General features: G+C 46.4%; 1 protein-coding gene across 1 annotated transcript in view; it reads left to right on the top strand.

The window, feature by feature from the left end:
- Positions 1 to 12065: 12065 nt before the first annotated feature.
- The window catches only part of KLHL11 (kelch like family member 11), a 72923-nt gene continuing 62741 nt past the window's right edge, over positions 12066 to 22247 (top strand). The window contains exon 1 of the mRNA XM_069634499.1: positions 12066 to 12632. Within this exon, the coding sequence (XP_069490600.1) occupies positions 12169 to 12632 (464 nt within the window). The 5' untranslated portion in view covers positions 12066 to 12168. The remainder of the gene's footprint in view (positions 12633 to 22247) is intronic.

Genomic DNA, 22247 nt, shown 5'->3' on the forward strand with positions numbered 1-22247 from the left:
TCTCGTCTCTCGATTGTCAGTTCACTTCTCCCGGTATTGTTGGGTTCCTCCTCAGAAACTTACCTTGGATTACTCGTACTCAGCATCCAGTCTTCAATCGAACAGCAAGCTTACTATTCTACTCTTCATTGAATCCTGCGGACTACTATTCACAATCGGAACCTGTCTGATTCTGGGTTTTCTTCCCCGCGAGGGTTTCCCAGGGGGTGGCCCCCTGGGTGCACAGAGTACTACTCACGGTCTCTGGACTCCCGGGGGGACGTCTCTCTCCTCTACAAACATCCTGATAAAACCCGAAGATTCGTGAGTACTATTCCTGGCATAAGAAAAGGCGGGGTGTTGAAAGAGATTGTAAGAGATGGAGTTCCAGAGTGCACTTAAATAGAAGATCAAAAAGTCACCACACTCCACGCAGATCTACAACTGAAACGCGACCTAAAACTAACTACAGTGAAAGAAGAGGCAAGTCCACCAGAAATCACGTCGCCGCCAGCACAAGGCCGTCAAGAAAACCAAAACACGAGCACACTAAAAGGGAGAAAGGCGAGGATCGTCGAAAACAAAAGAACAATGCTACTTCGCTCAGAAAGAAACACAAAAACCTGCACCTCCCTCTTGGAGTGCATTTGGAAAGAAGATCCTTCCTTCATTCTAATAGAAAAACCATCCTGGCTATTTTTCACCTTGTTCCATCGCTCAAGCACCTCGTATCAGAGGAGATCATGGTTGTAGAATTTTCAGATAATCCTCAGCCACGAAGACCCTGTTAATCGAGGCCAAACATAAACTAAGATCCTTGGGATACGACTTAAAAGAATATGAGACAAACAACTCGAGGAAGTCGACTTCCCATGGTAACCAGCGAATTCCAAAAATGAAATCACATGATCCTAGGTCCAAAACCTCTAGATCTATCTATGGTCAATGACGCAGAACCCATGACAAGCAAAATCCACAAAACCAGGAACATGCAAATAGGAGACATGTTTCGTGGAATAAATACAAACATTGTGCCACCCATTCTACTGAAAGAAGAACTCGTTCCAGTAGAACCAGAGACAGATCCACGAGAAAGAGCCAAACCAATGCCTACAGAACCCCATCGAGACTCACTAAGAACAAACAATTTTCTACATCGAGGGCTCGAAACAGCGATCCCCGCCCTAGCTCACTGCAAACCGAACGAGTGCCGGCAGGCCCGCAAAAAACTGGAACATAACGATCGACCAGGACAAAACCAACCAGAGACATATGGATTCATTGAACGAGCAGAAACAGACCTGTTTAAAAGAAGAACTAAAGCAATGGGCATGGTTTCCAGGAGCACTAGCTGCAAAACCACGATTCTAGCAACCAGCAGCAGGACAGGGAAGCATCCACACCACCACCACGCTACCCATAACGGAGGATGCTACCTGTCTGACCCTGGGCTCATGGAATACCAGAGGTTTCTTTCACTTAACAAATTTCTCCGACATTAACCTAGGATCATTCAACATCTTCTGTCTTCAAGAAGTATGGATGCTAAAGAAACCCACGATCGATGGCTTTGATATTGCCTTTTCTTCAGCCCTGTGAGGGCCTGCGGGTAGACCAAGGGCGGGATTACTTACAGCAATTCGAATAGGCTGCAATCTTCAATTAGTCAAAGTTCTAAAAGAAGATCCCCACATCCTGGCCACCTTGATCCGACGATACTCACCCCAATCTGCTACCAACCAACAGAAAGCAACAACATACTTACTGATAAACGTCTACTGGAACCCAAAGGAACTCCGATAGAGACATTCATACCCAAGATCAAAGAGATCTTAGATAAGGCGAGAAACGACTACATTATTGACAGCACAATTGTATGCAGGGATTTGAATTCCAAAATTGCTCTAAGAAGACCTGAAAATACACAGGAAAAAACACCTCCCCATAGCAAAGGCAAACAAGAGACCAACGATCCAAGAGCCCTCAATTAGAGGAAAGAAGTGGGCTAATTTGATGGAGGCTTACGACATGCACAATTTACACTGTCTAAAGAAAACCACCGACCCGGATATCCCTACTTGGGAACTAGCAGGACGGCAGGCAACTCTAGATCACATATATACTTCTAGAGAACTTCTGATACACGTTACCTGTTTTAAGATCATCCGTACTTTGCACAGTGATCATAACCTTTTGAAAACAACATGGGCGATCACTCCTTACACCAGCAACCCTCAACGTCCTTCAATACCCGCCAACATAGAGACTAACACCAAGGGAACTCATCTGCGGTTGAAATCCACAGCAATCAACGATATAACCAACCGCTATTGTCAAGCCAAGAAGCTAGAAAAGCAAAATGAGGCTACAACCCTTAAGGACTATTGTCCGCTTCTACTACCGTACCAAGTGCAAAGAAAGGGAGGCAATATACCAACCAAAGCTCACCACAGCAACACTCTGGTCCTTAGAGAAAAGATACTCACCATGAGACGAGCCAAAAGAAAAGCTCTCCGATTTCCCTCTAATCTCAACTGTGCTGAAGCCGTGACGGCCACCAACCAATATAAAAACTGGCTAAAAGGTTACAAAATCCAACTCTATCAGGAAGACTCAGAGACAATGTTGAGAACGCTCAGCAGCAAGAAAACAAAGGCCTTTTGGTCACTAATATCAACCCAAGGCACCACAATCCAAGACACGTTAGTAAGCAGTGTGCCAGAAGAGACCTGGATTACCCACTTCTCAGACCTCTTTGGTACACCACTGCACTCAACTGTAACACCTTGTGAGGCTGCCGACAAATCGGATATAGAACTTGACAAAACTAACATCGAAGCAAAAATTAGAAACCTCAAACCATCCCGTGCCCCGGGACCAGACGGTCTATCAAACATGGACCTGAAGTCAAACCCTGGTCTTTGGTCCACACTGGTGGCTGAAATCTTTGAATCCTGTACATCAACAAAATCGATACCCATGTCTTGGAAAGCTGCCAATGTGGTGCCTATATACAAATAAGGTGAAAGAGGCGACCCAAACAACTACTGCCCCATCGCACTGCTTGACAGCATTGGGAAGCTTTTGGTTCTTTTCTCTTGGACAGCTTTAAAGTCTGGGATTCCTCGTCTGAAGGATCGGACCCATTCCAAACAGGCTTCACAAAAAACCTTGGCACAACGGCCAATATATTCACACTCAGCATCTTTAAGGCCAAAGTACTGGAAGGCGCACCTCATCCGTACCTGGCCTTTATTGACTTTTCTAAAGCATTTGACAAAGTCATTAGAGATAAACTGTGGAAGAAACTCCTCGACTGGAACTGCCCAAACTCTCTGCTGGAACCGATAAAAGAACTATACGCGCAGACATCTATGAGAGTCCGGCTCAACGGTACAGGGCTGCTTTCAACAAATATTCTCACTTGCCGTGGAGTCAAACAAGGATGCCCATTGGCTCCAGCATTGTATAATGCTTACACAGGAGATTATCAACACACAGAAAAAGACGTTAAAGCCTTTCCACCTACTCTGGGTACCGAAAAGGTCAGTAGGCTGCTTTATGCGGATGATGTTATTCTAATCGACCAAACCAAGATTGGGCTACAGAGAAAACTGGACAATCTGCACGAATATCTCAAAAACAACGACCTAGAAAGCAACACGGTTAAGGCCAAAGTGATGAGCCTAGACAAACCATCAAAACGGAAAGAGCCCGGCGCATGGTTCCTAGCGAAAGAACGATTAGAAGAAGTCGAGTCTTTCAGATACTTGGGAGTCACCTTCAGCAACAAAACTAGAGAATCGCCGATGCAAGAAACCCTGATTCATAAAAACAAAACCCTGACCAACCAAATGATCCTGATGGACAAAATATTTGGAAGTTTTTCGCTTAAAGCTGCAATGACATTTTACAAGGCCAAGCTGGTCCCAGCACTCACCTACAGAGTTGAAGCCATGCCGAAGATCCTTGAAAACATTTGGATAAAACTTGAAGGCTTTCTGTGGAGGAAACTATTACGCCTTCCAGCCTCCACCCCGATGGCTCTGATCAGAAGAGAGCCCAGTCTCACCTCTCTCAAAGGAACAGTGTCCCTTAACAGTCTGATGCTGTATAGGAAAACAAGATCTTTCAAAGAAAAGATCTACGTTCTTATTCACGAGGAAATGAAGAAAGGAACCAACAAAATGCTTCGAGACTGGATTGATAAAAACCAGGTGATCCTAGAAGAGATAGGAAACACAGAAGACAAACTTTTGACAAACCCAACCAAAACCGCTAGAAAACTTAAGGAAACAGATTGGTGTGATACACAGACAAAAGTCATGAGCTACAAGTCCATTGCCCACTTGCTTCCTTATGCACAAAAATTAAACGAGCCCATCAATTATTTACTGAAATTCCCAAATAAGAAAATCCGCTCAACTTTTTTGAGAGCAAGATTAAACATCTTAAAAACAAACAAAATTTGGGGAATTTGGAGGAAAATGGATGCAAACTTCTGCACTGATCCCAATGCAATTGAAAGCCTGAAGCACCTTATCCTCAAATGCCCAGCATTAGCTCCCAACAGGAAAACCCACCTAGACCACCTATACTCACAGTTTTGTAGGTTGGATGAAGATTACTGGTGGGCTTTCCTGATGAATGGGTTAAATCGAAAACCGGTGATCACAATTGGGAACTTCTTGCAGAGTCTTGACTTAGACTCACTGCACTAAAAAAATAATCTAATCAAGGATTTAACCCTTTCAAAGTTAAAGAAACATACAAAGCACATGAGGAAACGTCTTTTTGTAAAAACTGTCAAATACAGTTAAACACAATAAAAGAAAAAGAAAATAAATTGTATGTGCGAGAGCCCAAAGATGTATTAGATATGCTACGAGAAACTTGGGAAGAAAGAGAGAGGGCTACTATTTGTCACGCTGCACGCACGCGTTCGCGCACCACTTACCTGTTCTGGGGTCCCTGTTCCTCGGCCACGGAGGTCTCCCTCTTGGAGACTGTATCCGCGCTGGCGTCTTTCCTCGCGACATCCCGCGGTCCGGGCCGGCTCCGTGGGCACGGCCATCTTGAATGTTCTGCGCATGCGCGGATCGTCAGTATCCGACGTTTCGTGCATGCGCAGTAGCAGGAACATGCGTTCCGGGCCTCGCTTTGGCCCCGGGCTATAAAGAGGCTCCGCATACACGGAAGCATCGCGTCTCAACGTGGTTTTCCCGTGTATGCGCTGCTGGAGTTCTGCTTGTCTCTGCCTCCAGTCTTCCTCCTGCTTCTGCTTGCCAGACCTTGTCCTGCCTCTCTGCTTCCTTCCTTGGGTCCCAGTCCTCCCTTGCCTGCCCCCTCATCCTGTTGCTGTGTTCCGCTGTCCAGCCTGGGCTACCTTCTTGCCCTGGAGAGGTCCATCCCTGGGTGGGTTACTACTCCTTCCTACTCTCTTTTCTTGTGGATTTGTCCCGCCTCCTCCTGCTTGTGTTGTGCCCTGCCGGTACCTGTGCTTATTACCCCGTGGGAGCACCGAAGACCCGTTTCTGGAATACCATACTGGACTCAGCTTGGCCTTCTCTGTCAGTGGTTACACTGTCCCGACGTCACGTTAATACAGAGAAGAGCTCCTCGTGGCGTTGGGAGCTGGTTCAGTTCCATCCTGTCGTTTATCGTCAGGAGGGGGTTGGGTCGGTTCCCCGCGTGCTTATTCCTCTGCTATGATTCATCGACATACTGGCAGCCTCAACTCAGCGCTCTCCAGGAAAGAAAGGTAACTCAAGCTCTCGTGACGCCTCGTATAACACTATTCCATTATCTCCAACAACCCGAAGGTTAAAAGAACATATGAAAGCAGTGCAAAATATAGTACAAACCAATATGGCTAGAGCACAGGAACAGCAGAAAGAAGGTTATAACAAGAAGGCTATAATGCGATCCTTCTCAGTAGGATAAAAAGTATTGGTTCTACTCCCATCCTCAGAGAATAAGATGCCATCTAGGTGACAGGGCACCTATGGAATTATAGAACAGATTGGACCTTGTAATTATAGAGCCTCTCAACATGACAGAAAAATCAAAACTCATATTTATCATGTCAATTTACTTAAAGAATGGAAAGAGGACCCATTAGAACATACTTCAGTTATACTAACAAGCGTGTTGTCTGAAGAGAATTATACCAACCAGTTAATTTCTACTGATTTACCCCAGAATCATAAACAAGATTTATTCGCTCTGTTAGAACAATTCCCAGATTCGTTCAGAACTGAACCAGGGAGAGGTAAAGAAGTGTACCATTATATGCGGACTCCCCTTGGACAGGTAGTTCACAAGAAACTGTAAGAATCCCTGAGAGCAGAAAGCAAATTATGCAAGATGAGATAGAGGCTATGACCAAAGCAGACATTATTGAACCAACACAAAGCCCTTGGTCCTCTCATATTGTGTTAGTTGCAAAACCAGATAGTTCTTTGAGGTTTTGCATAGATTTTAGGTAGGTTAATGAGGTATCACAGTTTTACAGCTACCCTATGTCCAGGATAGATGACTCAATCAACAGAACAGGAGATGCTGTATATCTATCGACCATTGACCTGACAAACGGGTATTGGCAGGTGCCAGTCAATCCTGTAGATAAGCCTAAAACCTAATTTTCAACTCCTCTTGGGTTATTTGAATTTAAAGTCTTACGTTTTGGATTATATGGGGCTCCAGCTACTTTTCAAAGGTTAATGGATCAGTTATTGAGACCCTATTCATCATTTTGTGGGGCGTATATTGATGGCAACATTATTCATAGTAAAACATGACCCGAACATATGTCTCATTTATACCAAGTCACCCGAGCCTTGCGAAAAGCTGGCTCACTGCGAACCCGAAGAAATGTCATCCGGCAAGATCTGCAGTAAAGTATTTGTTTTTTATTGTAGGAAATGTAATGGTTCGGCCTCAGACTGAAACGGTCAAAGCTGTTATGGAAACCCCAGCTCTAGAAACTAAAAAGGACTTCAGAGCTTTTTAGGTTTTAGTTGGTTATTACCGAAGATTAATTCCAAATGTTTTCGACTATTTCTGCTCCTCTTACTGACAAGCTTATATATGTAGAACCCCAAAAACGTAAGTGGCGTCTGGAAGATCAAAACTGTTTTGACCAGCTAATACAAATTCTGTGTAGGGAACCTATTTTGAAGGTTGCCGACTTCAATAGATTGTTTATCTTACAAACTGATTCCTCACATATTGGTTTGGGAGCTGTATAGTCATAAAAACATGACGGTATATAATCTTTTACATCAGTAGGACATTATTTTCCAGAGAAAAGAACTATGCCACTCTAGAGTTGGAAGCTCTTGCCATTAAATGGGAAATAACCTTTTCAAAATACTATCTGCCAAGCTGAACATTTAGATTGGTTACTGATCATGCCCCCCTTAAGTGGTTAAGTTTAAGGAAGGATACCAATGCTAGAGTCAAACGCTGTTTTTTATATTGACAGCCCTATTGTTTTTCTGTTGAGCATTGAAAAGGAAAAGAACAAGATATTGTTCATTCCTTTTCTAGATTCCCAATAGATGCTGAAAAAGCCAGCAACATTGGGGGAAGGGTATGTGATGAATCAGAGATGATTCACCAAGGAAACCTGACCTGGAACCCTTCTCATGCGGCCAGGGAAAGGCAGACGCATTCAGATCCTGACCCTCGGAGCAGTGTTAGCCGGGAGGACCACATGGGAGGGGAAACAGGTCAGGAGAAATGGGACACCCCCTTAGGTAATTTTCCCAAAGACCCCAATCTCCTAATAGCCTATTGTTAAATAGAAGCTGTTGAAATGAGTACTTATGATGTTATGGACTTTGAGTCCCAGAATTCTCAGAGTAATGGGATGAAGATGAGGGCTGCAGAGGCACAAGGTTGCAGAGTGCAGCCCATTAAGGTGGATGACCCACGCCTGAGGGAGGCTGAGAGGCATAAAAGGCCCCCTCAGGTGCACGCCATTAGGCCAAGGTGGAAGAAGGTGAAGCAGACGAAGTAGCAGTAGGAGTGCAGTAATAGTGGTCTCTGGAGGAGTTTTGCACCATCCACGAAATAGCAGAGGAAGAAGTTGCAGAAGAGCCAGGACGCCGGGACCAGAGTGGCGAGAGAAATTGATGCCGGCCCTGAGAGTGTCATACGGGCCCGAGATTCCAGCTGCTGAGGTCGTGCAGTGGCAAGCGCACCTTTTTGTAACTTTCCCCACTGTAAAGTGTTGAGCGGTGGCAGGAGCCGCAAGGGCTCTGAAAGTAGCAGATGTGGGCCGCGGAAAGAAGTGCAGGAGAGTTTGCAGGGCCGCACAGGAAAACTGAACAGACGAGCAGGAGGCAGCGAGATAAATGAACGCTGCATGGCAGACCCGGTGAGTTCACTGTTCTATTGTGACACTGGAAGGCTCCGTGACTGCCTGCTGACCGAATCCAGACCCCTTTTTGAATACCGAACTGATGTAAAACAATTTAATAATTGTGACGCATACCAAGCTGATTTGAACCAAAGCAGATATGAAGTGACATTTATAGCGTGCATATACACAATTGTTTCAAGGCGTGTTGGCATAATAAGAACTTAAAGATCCAACCTGAAGGCAGTGGCTGTTATATATTGGGTTACAATAAAAGCCAACCACACAAAGGGGCAATACCTTGAGAAGGGAACACAAACCACTATTGCCAAAGCAAAAAGGATTCATACTAAGGAAATTGACAAACAACCAGTGTTGCCTAAGCCAAAGAAAAATAACTGAGCATAACAGTGTGTGTGAAGTCCATTGCCTAGGTGTAGAGAATGTCTTAAACCCACATTGCCAAAGCCAAAAAAGTGAAGTAGAGAAAGAGTTATTATCAGCATGTGGTTAATAATACAGAGGTGGAACAAGATTAGCAGGAGGGCTCCCCTTCTGATTAAAGGGGTTCAGGAGGAAGGAAGCATTGCCTGTCTTGCATGTGGCAAACACTCAGGTGTAGTAAATAGCACCAGTGTGATTCTTGTTTCCCTTAAAGAAATTCTGAAACCTAATTGCGTCAAGCAGAAGACATTGTTAAAACCTTTGAAGTTTCCCTTTACCATGGAAGTACTTAGAGTTAGTAGTTTTGCCTGGCAAGGGAGTATACAAGGGTACAGGACTTTGTACCAATTGGTTCTGTTCGGGCAGCAGGGTATACCCGAACAGAGAGCTGCAGTAGTTGGTCTTGGTTGGCAGGAGAGTATACCAGGCCAAGAACTTTTGCAACAATTGGTTCTGTTCTGGCAGGTGTACACCGGAGCAGAGAGTGGTATTAGTAGTAAACCTGCCATGAGAGTAAACCAGGTGGAAGTTCATGAAGTACTGTGTTGGGGTAAAGCTTATGAAGAAGCAGTTGAAGAATCACTGAAGTGTTTTGGGGAAGTAGTACTGAAACTAAAAGTGGATCCAAAATATCCTGACAAAGACATTTCTTTTGAAACTAATGAAGCTCTAAAATATTCTTTGTTGATGACAAGAAACTGTTTGAAGACCTTTGCTGAAATATTCTTTGTTGATGACAAGAAACGGTTTCAAGATCTTTATTCAAATATACATTGTTGATGATAAGAAGCTGTCTCAAGACCTTGGTTACAAGTGGAAAGAAAAAAGCTTTGTTAAACAATTGTGAATCACCCTTGGAATCCAAGTTGGAACTTTGTGTTGTCAAGTTGGATTAAAAAGAGAACTAAAGTAGACATTTTTGTTATGACACAGGATTTCCTTATCCTTTGTGAACAATTAAAGAAAAGCCTGCTTGAATCTGGGGAAGGGGAGTTCATCCAGTTTATCAGAAGAAGCAGCTATTGGGGTGCGAATTATACTGTTATATTGGTTTTTGCTAAACTGCCATATATTTCCTTATTGATTTGGTGTGTATACAAGTGTGAGGGACAGAAACGTTTTGTTAAGAGTGTTTCCTTTAGTTTATTTTAGGCAGGAAAATCCTTGTCAGGGTAGGCATAGTGAGGCGTTTATCCAACCTTTTGAGTTAATAAAATGGCATCTTTTGAAAAACCTTTCACAAAGTAGTCCGCTTCACATTTCTGACCCCTCACAGTACTTTCTTCCACAGTCACAAGGTGCCTGAGTTTGACACAAAAGGGAATCTGGCGACCCTGGGCCCTAGTTGGGAGCCCTGGTTAGAAAGGCTGGACATGTTTTTTGAAGTCACTGAAGTGACAGACAACATGAAGAAAAAAACGCTCCTACTGTTTTATGCTGGGAGTGATGTTTATAAGTCATGCAGGGTGCTGCCTCCAGGGGATGGATCATAACAAGATGCAGGAAGGGCGACGTGTAGCTATTTTGCACCAGTGGTTAACATCGATTAGAAAAGGTTTCAACTGCGGTAGGCAGCTCAGGGGCCTGATGAGACCATCAATGCATTCTATACCAGGCCACGCCAGTTAGCAGTGATGAGAGCAATTGTCGATGAAGAAGGGGAGTTGTGCGGTCAAATCATTCAAAAGCGCCATTCCAGCAAATTATACACCCAGGTCCTGAAAGAGTCGGGAATTCCCCTCATGAGGATCCTGGAACTAGAGATAGCCTATGAGCTTGCAGAAGCGTGGTCGACCCATATGGAGGTGGCCATGGAGGGGTGTAAGTTGGGGAAGAACACCTGCTCCAATCCCAGGGCAAGAAGACTGCACAGGCAAAAGGGGCAGAGAGCGGCACCACACCGAAGAGGGGCAAGGAAGAGGCACCCCAGAGAATGTGTGAGTTCTCTGGGGGCGGGATGCCCATGCAGGACCGCTTGCGGCGGTAGGATGGCTGTGCAGCAGGTGCCACAAGATAGGACAATATGCTAAGTTCTGCAAGGCCCCCTGGACGTCAATCTCTGTGGCTAATGCACCCGAGCCATGGAGAAACAGGCGGGCCCACATTGCGGACATCGTGGAAGAGATGCCGCCTGGCCCGAAGAGGACAGCGGGGAGTACAGGAACGAGGTCGACATTGCAACCCTACTCGAGTACCATGACGAAGATGTGTTCCTTCTGATGGAGCAGGTGCAAAGACCACCGGCAATAAATGCCAGAAAAGCATTATGAAAGAAGCTGAAGAAGGTGCAGAGAGTCTGTGCACAACAGCACAAGAATGTGAATGGACAAGGCTAGTGGCAAAAAATGGTTGTCTTGTTGCTTTATGACAAGTTGTGTTAATGTTATCCTGTTGTTACCTTGACATGGGATGTTGTGACGCCAGCACATAACCCAAGGGGGCGCGTGCCTTCATGTGGCAAAGTCACGTGTGGTTCCAATAAAAGGAGCAAGCGGCTTCCCGCTGGCCAGTTATTTCACCCACTAACTGACTCTGGTGCCTCATTGTGTGGGAACGGTAGAGTTGGGCCTGGCCTCCCCAGAGCCCATAACACTTATAACCTAAATCTTCTTCTTCTTGGGGTGGGTCCTCGAAGCTAGGCGCCGGCGATTTCAATCTTTATAGATGATGTTCAACCTTTATATCTCACTCATCGAAACAGACTCCGCCTATGAGTCTCCTTCCACTTCCCAGTCTTCATCAGGTATTCAAGAAGAACCCTGCATTTCTTGTTCTCTATCCCTTTCTTTATATTTAGTAAGTCAGGCATTCTCCTCTTATCCACCCCTATACTGCTCATTCTGGCTTTCATTATCTACCTTTGTATTTTGAAGTTTTCACAAATTATCAAATAGTGTTCCATACATGCCAACATGTTGCTGCACCAGGGAGGGAGATTCTGTCACGAAAAGTGGGAGAATTTAATTTTCCCATTAGAATGCATTGGGGTTAGAATTGTTTAAAGAGGGAAAATGTTTAAAATAGCTACATTTGTAAAAGAAAACCCAGGTGTCTCACGCCTAAATCGGGAGGGTTGGCTTGGTGTTCTACTGCATCGCTCTCAACCTTTTGTGGCCCCTGGGCGGGTTAAACTTCGTTTAGGGCTGTTTTGTCATTCTTGTGATCCTTTTTATGGGCATTCGTGTGTGGTGACAATTGCAGTCTTGTTTCTATTTCTACTGTCTGGTAGAACGGTGCGTGTTTCATATATTCTGGAGTTTTGAGTGGACTGCACTGTTCTTTGACCTTTGGATCTGTTGCTGCGTTGCACGACGTTCTGACGTCACTTCCCTGACAGCAGCGTTGCTGGCTGGAGCGAGCTGTGACAGCCGAGTAAGAACATGGCAGTTGTGGCGGCCTCGGGAGCGCCGAGGCCGCAGAGTCCCGGAGCACTGGCCCTGGAGGGCCATGTCCCGGTGCTGCTGGGCGAGGAAGAGGAAGTTCAGGGGTGCACGGAAGCTGAGGCGGAGGAGCTGCGATGCCCACGCCACTGCGCCGAGCTCTCTGCTCGACAAAACGAACAGCGGCGCCAAGGTCTTTTCTGCGACGTGACGCTGGCCTTTGGCGAGGAGGGGCGCGAGTTCCGGGCGCACCGATCTGTGCTGGCCGCCGCTACAGACTACTTCAGCCCACTCCTCTCCGGTCAATTCCAGGAGGCAAGATCCGGCCGTGTGGAGATGCGGAAGTGGAGCTCTGAAGCCGGGCCCGATATGGACACAGTTGAGGCCGTCATCCAGTACATGTATACCGGCAGCATTCGTGTTTGCACCGGCAACGTGCATGAGGTGTTGGAGCTGGCTGACAGGTATACGGGTGGCGGTGAAGAAACGTCGGAGGGTGACACTGTGTGGAATTACTAGTCATGACATGGGGGCATTGTGTTTTTTGCAGATGCATAGTTTAGGGAGGAGTGGGTATCGTTGTGCAGAGGACCGGTTGTTAATTTACCCCCACTCTCTCTTTTTCCCAGGATCAGGTTTTAATCTATTTATTATGATTGGTAGGTGCATGGATATTCTTAAGCAGGGTAGTGCATAATGAGGTGGCAACCTTATTACCAACGCATTGTAAAGAGAAATTATACAATCCAACCGAAGACTAATAATTAGGCACCGAGTGAGGTAAGTGCGGGGAAAAATTAAGCCGTGGGCTTTATTATGTACACACAGTGGTGCAGGGCAGTTTCTAGCCCATTTAGTGCCCAGGGCGAAACACTAGGAATGTGCCCCACTCCCACCGCGCGCCACTCCCAAACTCAATATAACACTGCTAAACCAATGAAATCGGTTTTATTACATCATGATTCAATAACTTAGTAGAACTAACCTCTACAGTAGGACAGTTGGATATGCCTACCATGTTCTATCCTCTGAGAATATTTGTAATACCAAGAGTTTATTTTATTTATTTGTTACACGCCCAGACCCTCGGGTGTCACGGCGTGGTTATAAGACAGCTTAGCAATTAGTAAAATTCAACATTACAATAGTTACATTACATGGTACAGAATACAAAATATTCACAGCAATATACAATGGACGGGGTCCTATCTTTAGGTGCTAATATTGGTTGAATAACCAGGTTTTTAACTGTTTCTTAAAGACCGTGAAGGAGGATGCTTTTTTTGATATTGATGGGTAGGGTGTTCCAGTGTTTGGGGGCTAAAGTGGTGAAGCTGCTACCCCCTGCTCTTGTGGTTTTGATCGAGGGGGGCCCAGGAAGAATTTGTCATTGGATCTAAGTAATCTCTTGTCAGTTTTGGGATGCAGAGTATTGTTGAGGTAGATGGGTCCTTTTTTGGTAAGGCATTTGTGGGTGATGCATAATGTTTTGAAGATAATTCTGGCTTTGATGGGGAGCCAGTGGGCGCCTTTCCTAGTCTTGGTTATATGGTCTGATTTATTTATTTAGTGTGTTTTTTTTTTTTTTTTTTTTTTTTTTTTTAATACCTAGGGCTGCCCTCAGGACTTTATTTTGCAAGAGTTGCATTTTGGCTAGGTTAGTGTTGGAGGTGCCTAGTAGTAATACATTACAGTAGTCCAATTTCGATAGGACCAGTGCTCTGGCTAGGGTGAGGCAGTTTGCTGGGGTCAGAAATTGTCGGCTAAGCGCAATTTATTTGGAGGTGTAAGCCGTGGAGGAGGCGAGCGCATTGATTTGTTTAGTCATAGTCAGGCTGCCGTCAATGCACACGCCTAGTGTTTTTACTTGCTTCGACACTGGAATATTGGTGCCATCGATATTGATGGTTGAGTATTCTGGGTGAAGGGTTGCTATTTTGGCTGGAGATCCTACGATGAGGACTTCTGTCTTCTCATCGTTAAGACACAGGCTGTTTAGCGCCATCCAGTTTTGTATGATGCGGTAAATTTTATTGATAGTGTCCTGGTCATAGTTGCCTGTAAGAGGTATAAGGATCTGGGTGTCATCTGCAAAATTTGTGTATATGACACCCATATCGTCAAGTGCTGAGAACAGGAGCTTGGTATATGCGTTATACAGCGTGGAAGAGAGGCATGAGCCTTGGGGCACTCCTATGGGGACTTGGATGGGGTTGGCTGCTTAATTGCCTATGGACACTCTGGAGGTGCGGTCGGTTAAGAAGGATTTCACCCAAGCAGTGGCTGCCCTAGAGAAATTAAACTCGCGGGCTGAGAGGTCCAACAGCAGGAGAATGCAGAGTTTCCCTGAATCTCTGATGGCATCCATCTGGATTTTGAGGTCCAAGAGAGCTGTTTCAGTGCTGTGGTTGGGCCTGAAACCTGATTGTCTGGTACCGAGGAGCTGGTTGGATTCCAAGTGGGTTTGAATTTGGTTGTAAACTAGTTTGTCGATGATTTTGAGTAAAAATGGGACCGTGGTTATGGGGCGGTAATTAGTTGGAATGGTGGGGTCTAGATTTGGTTTTTTTAGAAGCAGGGTAACCCAGGCTTCTTTAATGCAGGTCGGAACTGTGTTGGAGTTGAATGAGGCATTGACAAATTTAGTGATGAGGGGAGTCGGGGTAGGGGCACAGGCTTTGAGTAATTTGGCTGGGACAGTGTCTGCTTTGCAGTTGGACGCTTTTAGTTTGGAGATTGTGATTGTGTGGGTGACGGGTGTGAATTGAAAGGGGGGTTTGAGTTGTCACTGGAAAGGGTACAGGGATTAGGGGTGGGGGAGTTTTTGATTGCTAGAAGTAGTCTTTTGGAGTTGATTTTATTTTGCAGCATAGCGATTTTGGAGGCAGGAGCATCTTGTATGGTGGTACACCATTCTTTGCTTGCGTTGGTGGATGTGTCGGTCGGAAGTAGATTTTCAAGTTCTCTTAAGGATAGAGAAGAGCTCTTTAGAGTCTGATGCTGCATTGCTAATGCAATCATTGTAGGTGTTTGCTTTATGGGTGATGATAGCTGTTTTGTAGAGGGTATTTGAGTCTTTGAATGCTTTGGCTGAGTCCGGGGAGGGATGTTTATTATGGGCATGCTCAAGAGAGCGTTTTTTCCTTCTGAGGGCGATTAGTTCCTCGTTGAACCAGAAGTTAGATTTTTTTATTGATACGTCTTAGTTTGGTGGTGACAGGTGCTATGGTATCAATCGCTGTGGAAAGGCATTTGTGGTAGTACTCAGCAATGGTAGTAGGATCGTTGCTGAGGATTGAGTGGGTATCTAGCATTTTGTTCAGGGTGGGGTCAAAGTTCTCAGCTGAGCTTTTTGGGATTTCTACTTTCAATGGTGTCCATAGTTATGTTCTTGGGTGTGCAAGGGTTGTCACTAGTGATAGTAAATTCTATGCAATAGTGGTCTGTCCAGCTAAGTGGGGTAATCGGGCCTATAGTGATGTTAGTATTGAGGGTGAGGATCCAATCGAGGGTTCTGCCCTTGGTATGGGTGGGGACATTGACGTGTTGGCAGAAATTCATGTCATTTAGTGCCAAGAGAAGGGAGGTTGCTTTGGTGTCTTGGTTATCGTTAAAACCGAGATTCAAGTCGCCAATGATACATTTCGTTTTAGGTTTAAGGAAGGGCGCCAGTATTAGTGGGGTGTCTGTTTCTGGGTGGCTGTTTGTGCTAGGGGCTCTATAGATGACCACTATGTTAACTGTGGTGAGTAGTACTTCGTACCCTGCGATTATTTCAATGGAACTTGATCTTAATTTGATGGTGTTTTTTGTAATGATGGCAACACCGCCTCCTGGAGTGGTGGTTCTATCAGATCTGAGAATGGTGTAATCAGGTGGGATGGCCAATGCTAGCAGAGGACCTAAAGCTTGATGTAGCCAGGTTTCTGTGATTACTAACGGATCTAGGTCAAGTTCGATGATGAGGTCATGAATTTCAATGGCGTGGGCTCCTTGGGAGCGGGCGTTGATGAGTGCATTTTTGAGACTAATGGGAGGGTTGGGATCCTTAGTGGGTGTATTTCTAGTTGGTGGAATACTTAGTGGAGTGGTTTTAATTGCTATAGGCTGGGTGGGTTTATTATTTGTTGTGTGGGCCGTGAGTTTGGGTGATCTAGGTGGCTGGGTCCTGGTAGTGGGGTTGTGGTGTGGTAACCTAGTGCGTGCTCTTAATCGGGATGTTCTCTCATATCCTAAGATAGGGTGTGTTTTACCATTGCTTGAGGGATTGGGGAGTACGCGTGGATCATTAAGGATGGCCGGGGTGGAATGGTGTTCCTTATTGGTTTCACAGAGGTCCTTGGGCCTGAGAGTAAGAATGGAGGAGGATGGGAAGGGGGGTGTGGTAGGGAGGAAGCTGGTAGGACAGGGGATAGGATGGTGTCTTGGGCAGGCTAGTTTGATGAGCCCATTGCTGATGGTGAGGAAGTGGTTGCCAGTGCACGGGGTGTCACAACAGTGGGACATGGGGACGAGTGGGGGCACAACAGTGGGACATGGGGATGAGTGGGGGCACACCAGTGGGACACAGGGACCAGTGGGGCACAGGGATGAGTGGGGGCACACATTGGGACACGGGATGAGTGGGGGCAAAACAGTGGGACACGGGGACCAGTGGGGGGCACACATTGGGTCACGGGACACAGTGGGGGCACACAGTGGGAAAAGGGGTCTAGTGAAAACACACACTCATACTTTCACGCTGACACAAACACACACTCAGTACATGCGCACGAGAGCAATCGTGCATAGTACGTCTCCAACAGGGAAAACACAAACGAAGGGGTCAAGGACTTAGAAGAACAAAGCATAATAAAATAAACATGGCACCTACCTTCTTTTTGATGAAGCGGTGCACCGTGCACACAAACGAATCCGAGCAGCAAAGAAATGTTTCTGCCGTCTCGAGCACAGGATACAGTAGCAGCAAAGGTGGGGAGCCATCAGGAAAGGCGCCTTTTTATGCCCACACCCCAGCCCACCCCAAGTGGCCCGAAGTCAAGGGAGGGGGTGGGCTGGGAGTCTGCTCTGACTTCCGTAATGTCACGTAGTACATTGTACTATGTGACATTACAGTCAGAAGAGGCAGCACCTGCTACGGCGCTGCCGAACTCTCTGATCTCAGCAATCGCGCCACAAACCCAGACATGTGAACCAGGGGCAGGGACTGGGGCAATTGCGCCCCGGGCAGTTGCCTGCCTCGCCTGGGCCAAGAAACTGGCCTGCAGTGATGGGGGGGAAAAAAAGTTGGTGGGGGATCCCACAAGGGCCGGGGTGGAGATCTGGGGGGGGAGGGGGTGGTGTCTGAGGAGGCGGGGCTTAGATGGGGCAGAGCTGGCAGTTGCCCTCTGATCAGAGAAAATGTCCAAAATAAGTGTAAAACGGCAATATCAAACATTCTGGCACAAAAGGAATGAATGGCCATGTGCACCTGTGGGCCACTTTGGAGCTGAGACAAGTTTATGCCCCAGTCCAACCTTGGCAGCCAGTATGCAGGTGCGTACATTTGCCCACAGCATCGCTCACGCACAAACAAATCAAAACAAGACAAATTACACAGGGTCACCGGAGTCGGCACACATTAAAATCTGGACTCTAAAAAATGCAACACATTACACAGGGTCACCGGAGCCAGCACACATTAAAATCTGGCCTCTTAAAAATGCAACACATCACATAATTTATAACGTATCTGATGTGCTGCATTTTTTATAGAGGTCAGATTTGCATGTGTGCTGGCTCTGTGTGTCTCTCTGGTGTTTGTTCTTAGTTGGTTATACGAATAAGTATAACCAACTAAGAATAAACACCAGCAAGACAAAGGATACGGGTGCACAATGAAAATTGAAGCACCCGAGGGGAGAGTACAAAATAACAAAAATGCTATGCGCAGTGCGCACAGACGGCTTGCAGCGTGGTGCAGCTTAGACTCTGAGCCCACCAAGGTGGGGGTCAGAGATCTAATCTGCCCTGTGCGAGCATATCACTGTGCACAAAAGTACATGGCAGATTAGATCGCGGGCTAGGCAAGGAGCTGCTCTGCACCCATCCGTTGCAGGCGCTCTTCCTTTATTTATTATTTATTTTAATAGTAACCCAGCGCACAGCATGGGTTTGGGGGCTGAATCTGGCTGGATCCTGAGATCTGGCTACACATCTGGTGCCGGATCTGGGATCCGGCGAGAGCCGGCCCAATGACCAGCGCTGTGTACACACAACGATATAGTATTCTCAGGCTATGCTTTAGGGCATCATGTGGTCAGGTGAGAAGCGGTACGCAGATACCCCAAAGAATGCCACTGTCAGTAATGGGTCTCCTCGAACCTAACCCGTGCCTGGCTAGGGCTGTCAGGCAGCGTTCTGCTGCCTTTTTATTTTTGGTTTTCTTTTGCACACATGGTCCAAGAATAAAGACATATTCTGCTTGTGTTTCTTAATTTGCAGGAAGGGAAGGGTGTTCCCCTCCCCTCTAAAACCGGTTCTCAGCTCGACAAAATCCCGCTCTGTGCCAAGTGGGAAAGTGATGAGGGGCTTTCTCTTGGCCTCTGTTTTATGGGTGAAAAAGTGTCCAAGGACAAATTGCCTCTCGGGTGTCCATTTGCTTGCAGCAGAGGCCTCAATCTGTTCAGTGGGTGGCCTTCTTTTGCTTGTTAGTTTGTTTTTTCTTACTACACCTTATCATGGATGTGCAACCTGGCACAAAGCAGCCCAATCCCTTTCTTGGTCGCCCAGGAGTATCCTGACCGAAACTACCCAGGGCTGAGTTGTTAGTGTAAGTGGGCGAGGGCCCCCCTGGCTGCACTCCCCGCTGAGGCCTCCAAACACCCCTGCATGTCACTGTCACACTGGCTTAATCCCCTGGGACCTCTACCTTCAGGGCCTGTTGCGCTTGCGGGTTACAGGGCATTCTTCGCTGCATGGCGCTTCTTTGCTGACTTGCAATACCCTCACTATCTGTGTGTGATGTGAGATACCTTTTCTAAGGTTGTTTTCAGTCTGAATGCTGTACCACCAGTCCACTCTTTTCTGAATTTATTTTCTTCATTAAATGTTTGGCATTGAACCCTGTCCAGGCAGTAAGCACCGGATTTTATTTATTTTGTATTTCTATTTTATTGGACTTTGTATGGTGCCTATATACAAGTGTTTCTATAGGCCAAAGGACAAGTTGGGGCAGAGGGTGCATGGGAACCACAAAAGTCGAACAATTAAAAACAGATATATTGGCGTTGGGCCAATCCTACCATGCAAGTACATGACAAGGTGGTAAGTGCAGGGGGTGTAGAGGAAGACGTGCAGGAGTGGGGTGCCCAAAGGTAGGAGTTGGGCAAATGATGGGGGAGGAGGGGCAAAGGCGGCAAATGACTGGGGAAGAGGGGTGGAGGTGAAGGGAGGATGAGTGGACTGGACAGGGAGGTCCAGGAAAGGGAGCCTGAAGGGCAAGGGATACAGGGGGTATGGACCCTGTATGACTGTGACGGGGCCAGGCCGCAGCGGCAGAGGGAAAGTTAGCACGGGAGGGCAAAGGAAGAGGAGAAAAGCAAAGTCGTCTTAAGTTTCTGAAACTTAAGAAGATCCTGGGGGGGGGGGGGGCATGGAGGCCGTTCCAGAGGGAGGGACCAGCCGAGGAAAGGGATCTACCTCCCACTCTCTGCTTGGAGGAATGTTTGACCTGCACAGAGTTTGAGCAAGAGAACTGCTCTGGCCAGGAGGTATTTCGGTAGGGAAAGCTGGATGTAGAGGTCCCAGTCTCCAGACAGCTTTGTGGATGATGCAAAGGGTTTTGAATTTGATCCTTGCGGTCACCGGGAGCCAGTGAGATTTTACGTTGCGGGTAAATCTACTTTTGTAGATGTGCCTACATTGAGTTTTGTCAGTACTGAGCTTCATGTGATCCTTTTCTGTGTGAACCTCGCATATCTACTGTGCACAACACTGCATGTTGGTATTGTGCCACATACTTCCATTGCACCAGTATACTACCTTTGGTTTATTCTAGTTTGCTATTGCAATATTGCTATAACTTGTTTGACATCCAAGTGTTATCTTTCACTCCTGCTAATGTAGAAAACGCACATTTGCCATTTAAAATGCAAGTCTGTGCTCAATGACGATTGTCATGTTACAAATCAGCGTTGTCAAAGTCAACACTTTTGGCTTGTGTATTTAGTTATTTTCCTATCACTGTTATTATATGCTCAGATATTTGCATCATTTTACAGCTGCTACCATCGGTGGCCATTACCACTATGAGAACCTGGTAAATGCCTTTTCCGTGCCTACATAAAAAACAAATATGTTGCAATTGCCAAGGCTCATCTGTTTCCTGTTGAACTACTTCCGGGTCCCTAGGGGCATCTGTTAAGGATAGGATTCTTTTTCTATGCCTTTTCTGTGCCTCCTGTTTGGGTTGTCACTCTGTGCCAGAAACATAACACAAACAAAGCACACAAACCAGCATACAAATCAAACTCTGCACAGCACTCCACCGTGGCAAACTTTCACATATGCATGCATCCTGACCACACACTCCCATGTATTCCTTTTCACACAGATATGGCTGAAACCTCCCTCATCCATGACTGGCCATACAAAAGTGCTGGCACTGCCACAATTTACCAACTCGCTCACATTCAGCAACCCCACCCACCATACACATTCTTTTCGAGTCCTCTCACTTACTTGCTCCTCCATCACACACACACTTCACATTTATCCACCCCATTTAGCCTTCTCCCCCCTACCTGCAACAAAACCCCAACTTCCACACTGAATGGTCAGACTTCACTGCCAACAACCGAAGTTACCCCTGTACAAACATCTACTGGTCGATTTCAACCTCTGCACTTACCACACTGACAACAGCAGGGTTTAACATTGAGGGGAGCTGCAAGCAGAGCCTGGTTAGCTTGACACCAGCATCTACCAGGAGCTACGTTTGGCTCCCCAATGCAAACTGATGCTGAACAAACACACCTGCGTGAATTTAACTGTGTTTGGGACAATCTATAAATAAACATTAGGATACATCTATGACACTTAAAGCATAAGGGACCTAAATAATGGGGATGATGTGAATGTTAGATTTGCAAAAATGCTTTTGTACTAGCTCCTTGTTTCCCAATGATATCTTCTGGTCACTGGATAAGGGGGGGATACCCAGAGACTGCCCTTGGCTCCTGTTTATCCAATTCCTGCAACAGCCCAGTATTGAACAGTATCCACACTCCACTCTTTCCCCTCCCCCGCCCCTTCAATATCAACCAACACATCACTATACCCACGTATATAGCTAGTAACAACCTTTACCTTTTTGATTTCCTGGGGAAAAAAAAGGTTTTTGTGCAAAATCGAATCTGGGCACGTTGCCATTCCCTTCACGCTCACTCTGCCAACAGAAAACCCTCACCTGCCACCCCCCCAGACAAATCAAATATATCACAAACGCAACTCTCACCACACATGCCACCTACACTCTGCGCCACACCCACCCCACTTTGCTTTTCAGCAATTACAACACCAGAACCACCCAAGCACTTGACAAAGTAGCTCCCCTCAAAACTCATAAACCTTACTGCCACTAGCCATGGTGACTACTCCTCACCACCTAGCAGGAGACTGTCAAAGGAGCCCATGCTTCTCCAGACTGCCAATCCAAATACAAGAAGGCTATTCGCAGAGCCAATGCAGCCCACTACCTCCATTCGCTCCATTCGCACACAAACATAACATAATGAAGTTGCTCTCTAAACCACTTCCCACCCTTAGTACACCCCACCCGCCTAAGGATGCAACTGTCCCGTGGACCACTTCAACTCGCAAATATACATCCTATAAGCCCTCCTCTACACACCCCCTGCCCCTATTCCTAATCTCTCCAACCAATGGGACACATTCCACCCCATAGACCAAGACAACCTAATCACCCTCGCAGCCAGAACAAAACCAGAGCCTTTTCTGGATGATGCGTGCCCAGGCTGCATCTCTGCATAGTCACCCTTGCTCCGCACTGGGTCAACATCAACTTGTGCGTCTCGCAC

This window comes from Ambystoma mexicanum, chromosome 13 (genome assembly GCF_040938575.1).
Source record: "Ambystoma mexicanum isolate Mex_15411 chromosome 13, UKY_AmexF1_1, whole genome shotgun sequence".
In the NCBI taxonomy this organism is placed as follows: Eukaryota; Metazoa; Chordata; class Amphibia; order Caudata; family Ambystomatidae; genus Ambystoma; species Ambystoma mexicanum.